The sequence below is a fragment of the Chiloscyllium plagiosum genome, chromosome 45 (genome assembly GCF_004010195.1).
Source record: "Chiloscyllium plagiosum isolate BGI_BamShark_2017 chromosome 45, ASM401019v2, whole genome shotgun sequence".
NCBI lineage: Eukaryota > Metazoa > Chordata > Chondrichthyes > Orectolobiformes > Hemiscylliidae > Chiloscyllium > Chiloscyllium plagiosum.
Window position 1 is genome coordinate 3,641,818 of NC_057754.1, and position 7,203 is coordinate 3,649,020.

Below are 7,203 nucleotides of genomic sequence, written 5' to 3' on the forward strand. Positions count from 1 at the left end.
GAATGCAGAATCTTTTTAAGGAGTGCGTTGTGTATCTATGATGATCAAGGGTATGCGGGAATGTAGGGTTGAGGTTAAAATCAGATCAGCCCTGAAGTTATTGAATGGCAGAACAAGCTGGAAGGTTCTTGCTGACATTTCCCTTCGGTCAGTGGCCTGTGTTCATGTCTGTGTGCCCCTCCTGCAGGTCTTACTGCACTCTGAGCTGAAGGTGTTGGCTGGAGCCCGAGATGTCCCAGGCGACGAAGAGGAAACACGTGGTAAAGGAGGTGCTGGGTGATTATGAGCCGCCCTCTGAGATACAACAGATTGTGCGGGTAAGGAGCTACCTGGGGGCAGCATAGCTGGGTCACTCTGAGACATGATGCAGCGCTGACCCTTAACTCCATTCACTCTGGAATACAGGGCGCATGTGCACCCACACAAATACACTGCCTCGCTCTCTCTCTCTCTTACTGAGGGGTGGGGTACTGGCTCCTGCGCATGTGCACGCGCCAGTGAGTACTGTGAGTAGGAGGTAAAATATGTTTCGTACCTTACGACCCGACCTCACTCTAATCTTCAGTGTCTGGAATCCAGGCTGGTCACAGATCATGGGGATGCCTGACCTTTATACTTACGATCAAACTGGGTCACCTGATCAAATACTTCTGCCTGTCTCCTCTTTTTCTTTCCCCCCCTGGGGGGTGGAATTAGATGTAAATGCGGCCCCTCATCAGCAGTGCCTGGGCGGTTCACATGTCTGATTATTGTGTCTGGTCATAACTCAGCTGTTCCCTTTCTGTGTGTCTCTGGTAATCCTGTCAACCATTTACCTTGTGTTAGTCATTTCCAGTCTTATCTGTATAATCTATGTTCCATCCATTGTTGGTTGATTTAATTTTGGAGTTAATTGAGTTAAATTTGAATCTTAAAGTGACCTTCCTAGCATCAGCTATGATTTTGCTGTTAGCCCAGGTTATGATCAGCTCAGAGACTTGCTGCCCAACCCCCCCCACCCCATTTCTGACACACGCTGGGGCTACAGGTATTTCACAGACATTGGGGGTGCTCTGTCTCTTGCAAGGGGGGAGGGAGCTATTTGACAAAAAGCACTGTCAAGCTGTGTGTTTTCAGCAGGTGAGTTTTTTTTTCAGCAGCTCCCTGGATCTTCAGATCAGTCCAGAGTTGCAGGCAATTTCTTTACCCAGTCTGGGCCTACATGTTACTCCATGTAAGACATTCCACTAAAACATCCACTCTATCAAGGCCATTCGGTATTCTGAGAGTTTTTTGTTCAGGTTGTTTCCCCCCCACCCCCACCCAAATCCGTCTAAACTCCATCCAGTATAATCCAGAGTCCTCAAACGTTCCTCATCTGTTAAGCCGGGATCATTCTCCTCTAGTCCTGCTCCAGAGCCAGTACATCCTTTGAGGTACGGGGGCCAAAACTGCTCGCAATACTCTAAATTGGTGTGGCCCGCATCTTATAAAACCTCAGAAGCACATCCCTGCTTTTATATTCTAGTCCTCTCGCAATAAATGCCAACATTTATATTTGCCGCCTTAACTACAAACCCAACCTGCAAGTTTACCTGAAGAGAAACCTGGACTAGGACTCCCAAGTTGCTTTGCACTTCAGATTTCAGAATTTCCTCCCCAGTTAGAAAATAGTCCATGTGACAGAGCAGGGGTGTAGCAGGGGCGAGAAACAACAGCACCTGAATCCAACTGAAACTTTTCGCCTTGCGCCCATCAGGACACGTGCAAGAATACCAAAATTTCAAACATGCAAAGGAACAAGGGCACCAATTAAATGGCAGGGTGACTTCGATTGGGGATGTGCTGCCGTGGAGATAGAAACAGGGAGCGATTGGTACCCCATAGTGTGAACGATCGTTTGAAATTCCGCATTCTTGCGTTCGGTCCTGAAGTGGCAACAGTGCAGGGTTTGGGCCAGGCCTCTGCCAGTTGTTGTTGTAGCGTGCTGCGGGAGTGCCTCCTCTGCCCTTCTCAGGTTTCTGTTGATTTTCCCCCAACCCCCCCCACCCCCACAGGTGCTGGGCTCGCCAGGCAACAACCTCCACGAGGTGGAGACGGCGCAGGGGGATCGCTTCCTCGCCAGCATGCCCACCAAGTTCCGCAAGAACATCTGGATCAAGAGGGGTACGGGCACGGTGGTGGGGGTGGGGGGAGTGGAGAATGGGTTGGGGGTCAGCATACCAGCCTTGTCCCAGGCCATCGATGGACTGCATATTCCCTGCAGGAGCCACTGGGCAGTGGGGTCAGGGTGTGGCTTCATGTCAGGCGAGGCCTGCTTTAAAAGGGCAGGGGTCAGTGGCCAGCCACTCGGTTCAAGGGCAATTAGGGATGAGCAAATGTGTGCGAACGAAAACCACTGGGGAAAGAAAGAGCAGGACAGTGCGGTGGCTCACTGGTTAGCACTGCAGCCTCATGGAGCCAGGGACCCGGGTTCAATTCCCACCTCAGGCGACTGTCTGGATGGAGGTTGTACATTCTCCCCGTGTCTGTGTGGGTTTCCTCTGAGTGCTCTGGTTTCCTCCCACAGTCTGAAGATATGCAGGTTAGGGTGGATTGGCCGTGCTAAATTGTCCCATAGTGTCCAGGGATGTGTAAGTTAGGTGTATTAGGCAGGGGTAAATGTAGAGTAATAGGATGGGGGAATGGCTCTGAGTGGGTTATTCTTAGGAGGGTCGGTGTGGACCTGTTGGGCTGCAGGACCTGTTTCCAAACTGTCGGGATTCTAAGAAATAGGGGCTTCTGCTATCATGTTACGTTCTGTGTTGGAAGCTGGGGATTTCCGGTGGGGTGTGGACTGACTGGGGAGCTCGGGAATGTGTGTGCCTTTCTGGGCTCTCTCTGAAATGACCCGTGTTCGGTCTGTCTCCTCTCCTCCTCCCCCTCCCTCGTCAGGCGACTTCCTCATCGTGGATCCCATCCAGGAAGGCGAAAAGGTGAAGGCGGAAATTAACTCGATCCTGTACAAGGAGCACATCAAACAGCTCAGGAAGGACGGCCTTTGGTAGGACGATGAGCTGGAGTGGCGAGGCCAGAGGGTGATGCCTGTTTCTGGGGATGCGGGTGACGAGCCTGGCATTCCCTGCGAGCCCTGGGCTAATGCTCCGGGAATGCTGGGTCCGAATCACGCCAGGCAGCTGGTGAGATCGGAATCTGGCAAACAGAACTCCATTTTCCCCCCCCCCCCCAGCCCAGCTCTGGTGAATATCCACAGGACAGTTGGATGAAACACAATGTCAAGAAAAAGGGAAAAAAAAAGTCTCTTTATTAATGTACAGAAGAAAAGTTCAAGAGTAAATAGAACAGCAAGATCTAGCCAGTGACCAAATCTTTTCCCTTCCCTGCTGTAAAAGGAACCCTAACCCCCTCCCACATCGGTGCCAAAGTCCAGTCCTTGGGTCCAGGAGTCTCATTTCGTTATGGTGTTTCTGTAAGAGAAAAGGAGACTGTCAGATTCACACACACTAACTGTCCAATCATGCTGCTGCAGACTGTCCAGTCCCTCAACTTCATTTCCCCCCTCCCCACCCAGAGAGACCAAAGACCTAATCCCAGCCTTAAACATATTCAAATGGAGAAGCGTCCACAGACTGTGGGGTGGAGGAGAGAGAATTGTACAGGTTCACCACCCTGAGTGGAGAAACGTCTCCTCTTCTATGACTGAACGCCCCCCCCCCAACCAAGCAGCCCCTTCAGAATCCCAACACTATCGCCTCCCATTCTCCTGTACGTCAAGATATCCAGCCAATGGGGGAGGCAATGGCCTAGTGGTATTTATGCTGAACTGCGCATCCCAGGTGGGGACCTGGGTTCAAATCCTGGCGCAGCAGATGGTGGGATTTGAATTCAATAAAAAAAAATTCTGGAATTACAAAGTCTAATACTGACCATTGGTGATAGTCAGGAGAACCCATCTGGTTCACCAATGTCCTTGAGGATGACTCCAGACCCACAGCAATGGGGCTAGCTCTTAACTGCTCCTCTGGGCAATTAGGGATGGGGCAATAAATGCTGAGCCCAGCCAGTGACACCGTCATCCCTTGAATGAATGAATAAAATTGACTCAGCCTCTCGCAGGGACCAGTCAAATAAACACCCAATGACCCTGTATCCATCCTTAAAATATAAGTCTTTCAGAAACAAAGATCGCAGCAGCAGCAGCCCTCCCTCGCCCCAGCTCACGTACACGTTCATGCTCTTCCCGCTCCCACTGAGGACGATGTAAGGTGTTTTCTGTGCTTTCTGCTTCTCCTGCAGGAGGGCCACGGTTCCCAGCGGTGTGTCACTCGAACTCATCTTTCTCAGCAGCTAAAACGAGCACAAACACAAGAAAGTGGGGGTGAACACAAAACACAAAGGGATGGCCTGCTGGATAGGCAGGTTCCAGTGGGCTTTCCGCAGCATGGGAAAAGGCCCTTTAGCCTGTCATGTCTGTACCAACTGGCAACCGTCCATTTCAATCCAGCGTTTCTCCCCTCAGCCTTGTGCGCTGTGGTGCTTCAACAGCCCATCTCAATATCCTTTCAGGCAGTGAGTTCCAGATACCTCTGGGTGAAACAATTCCTCAAAGCCTCCTGCTCGTTCCCTTAAAAACTACACCATAGGGTCTTTTCCCTGGGGTGGGCGAATCCAGAACTAGAGGACTTAGTTCCCTTTTATACCTTTTGCCCTCAACCTAAGGGACAACTTTTTCACACAGAGTATGCTGTGTGTATGGAACGAGCTGCCAGAGGAAGTGGTGGAGGCTGGTACAATGACAATATTTAAAAGGCATCTGGGTGGGTATATGAATAGGAAGGGTTTGGAGGGATATGGGCCGGATGCTGGCAAATGGGACAAGATTAGGTTGGGCTATCTGGTTGGCGTGGACAAGCTGTACGTCTCTATGAGAGAAGATCCCAAGCCGATGCAGCCTCCCTCCGTTGCTGAAATGTTCCAGCCCAGTTAACGTCCTGTTGGATCACCTCACCTTTTCCCTGTGCGATCCTATCCCGGGAAAAGGAGAGGGGCTGGTGGGGGGAAACCGGTGATGGTCGCTGCTCGGTCATGCACACAACCACTGACAGACCCCCTGCCCCCAATCCCAAAACTGATGACAGGCTCAGCAGCAATGCCTCAAGCATATACAGTCGGGATGCTCGGGTCCAGAGCTAGGGACAGTGTGTGCGTGCGTGCGCGTACCCGGGGGTGGGGGGGCAGAAGGGAAAACAGACATTCAGACTCACATGTTCCTCTTCGAGTTTCTTCATGCGTTTCTCCGTCTTCATTTTTCCTGATCCTTTTCCGTGGAACCGGTGGGACAACTGTCTGAATGCCTGGGTTTTTAAACAACATGTCAATCGTGACTTCGAATGCGCACGGTGAAGCAGCGCATCCCACTCAGAGCAGCTGCATTCACTCAGTACCCCACCGTTCAGCTGTTAGTCCCTTCACCGCTAACAAAACGGGTGACTGCAGCGGGGCACCATCGTCAGGATGCACTGCAGCAATTCCTCTGGCAGCACCCACTGACTGTCCAGAAGAACAAGGGCAGCAGATATTACTGCAACAGGAGTGTGTGGCGCTGGAAAAGCACGGCAGGTCAGGCAGCATCAGAGGAGCAGGAGAATTGACATTTCAGGCAAAAGCCCTTCATCAGGCACAACAGCTCATTCCTTATGAAGGGCTTTTGCCCGAAATGTTGACTCTCCTGCTTCTCTGATGCTGCCTGACCTGCCGCGCTTTCCCAGCATCACACTCTTGACTCTGATCTCCAGCACCTGCAGTCCTCACTTTCGCCTGAATGCTACAGGAACACAACCTCCTGTCATATGGAAACGTTCCTTCAGCGTCACTGCGTGTAAATCCTGGAAGCTCCCTAACAGTGTGGGTGTGGTTAAAAATGTGTTTAGCACACTTGCCTTCATTGCTCACTCCTTTGAGTACAGGAGTTGGGATGTTATGTTGAGGTTGTACAGGACATTGGTGAGGCCTGTGTCCAGTTCTGGTCTCCTTGTTACAGGAAGGATATTATTGAACTGAGGGTTCAGAAGAGATTTACCAGGATGAGAACAGACCGTTTGAGATATGAAAACACACTGGGACATTTCTCACTGGAGCGTCAGTGATTGTGGGGGTGACCTTATGGAGGCTTATAATATCATGAGGGGTATGCATAGGGTGATTGACAAAGGTCTTTTCCCAAGGGTGGGGGAATTCAATACTATTTTTAAGTCAAAGGGAGAAAGATTTAAAAAGGACATGAGGTACAATTTTTTCTTTTTTTTTACAAATAGAGAGAGTGGTTCGTGTGGAGATTGCCAGAGGAAGTGGTGGGTCCAGGTACAATTAGAAAGTTTAAAAGACATTTGGATAAGGACATGAATAGGAAAGGGTTTGGAGGGACATGGGCCAGGAGCAGGCAGGTGGGACTAGTTTAGTTTGGGATTATGTTCAGCATGGACTGGTTGGGCTGAAGGGTCTGTTTCCGTGCTGTATGACTCTACAGACTGCAATGGCTCATGATGGCATTCTCTGGGGACTGTAAAAACCAATATCCCACAAAATATTTTACTTTACAACAAGAAAAAAAAAATCAGGTTCTACATTGCTGAGGTCAGCAATGGCAGAACTGGGCTATGTTACGTTACACCAACAGAAAAAGCAGAGGGGTCTCAGGTTTACAAAACCATCAGAGAGGGGAGCTTCATAAAACCAGGACTTATCTCCGTTTAACATCAAGGACAGAGTTGCAGTTCTGAAGAGACTTTCATCGCCTCAGGACATTCCAAAACATTTTACGACTGAGGAAGTATTGTCAAAGTGTGGTTGGTGCTGTCGTGGGGCAGTGGATTTGCACACGCGAACAGCAGGGAGAACGTGCAGAGAATCTACATTCAGTGATGTAACAAAGGCCAGGGAAGGTTGGACTGGGCGCGGCTGTGGTTCGACAGCGCTGCGCTCTCTCAGCGCTGACAGCAGAGCCGTTGGCCTGGAGTGGGTTATGGGATGGTGTGTTTCTTTCCAAACCCCGGGACGATGATATGCCTCCTACCTCTTTCGGGGTCAGCCTCCTTCCAGATTCGTCCACGTAATCAATCTTCACATCGGGCCGGTAAGCTTCCTTCTCCTTGAACTCCTGCGTGAAGCCGCGATATTCCTCTCTCCGACTGTACTTGTCATCTATTAACCTGGACCATTGCAGCA

General features: G+C 50.5%; 2 protein-coding genes across 2 annotated transcripts in view; one reads left to right on the forward strand and one right to left on the reverse strand.

The window, feature by feature from the left end:
* Positions 1-230: 230 nt before the first annotated feature.
* Positions 231-3,026, forward strand: eif1ad (eukaryotic translation initiation factor 1A domain containing). Its single transcript, XM_043682995.1, has 3 exons — positions 231-317; positions 2,037-2,145; positions 2,914-3,026. Exons 1-3 carry the CDS (start codon positions 231-233, stop codon positions 3,024-3,026), a joined length of 309 nt encoding a protein of 102 aa, XP_043538930.1.
* Positions 3,027-3,260: 234 nt separating this feature from the next.
* LOC122543987 (U4/U6.U5 tri-snRNP-associated protein 1-like) overlaps positions 3,261-7,203 on the reverse strand; it is a gene marked incomplete at its 5' end in the record, with an annotated part of 27,066 nt that continues 23,123 nt past the window's right edge. The window contains 4 exons of the mRNA XM_043682996.1: positions 3,261-3,446; positions 4,205-4,326; positions 5,244-5,333; positions 7,052-7,195. Of these exons, the coding sequence (XP_043538931.1) occupies positions 3,428-3,446; positions 4,205-4,326; positions 5,244-5,333; positions 7,052-7,195 (375 nt within the window). The remainder of the gene's footprint in view (positions 3,447-4,204; positions 4,327-5,243; positions 5,334-7,051; positions 7,196-7,203) is intronic.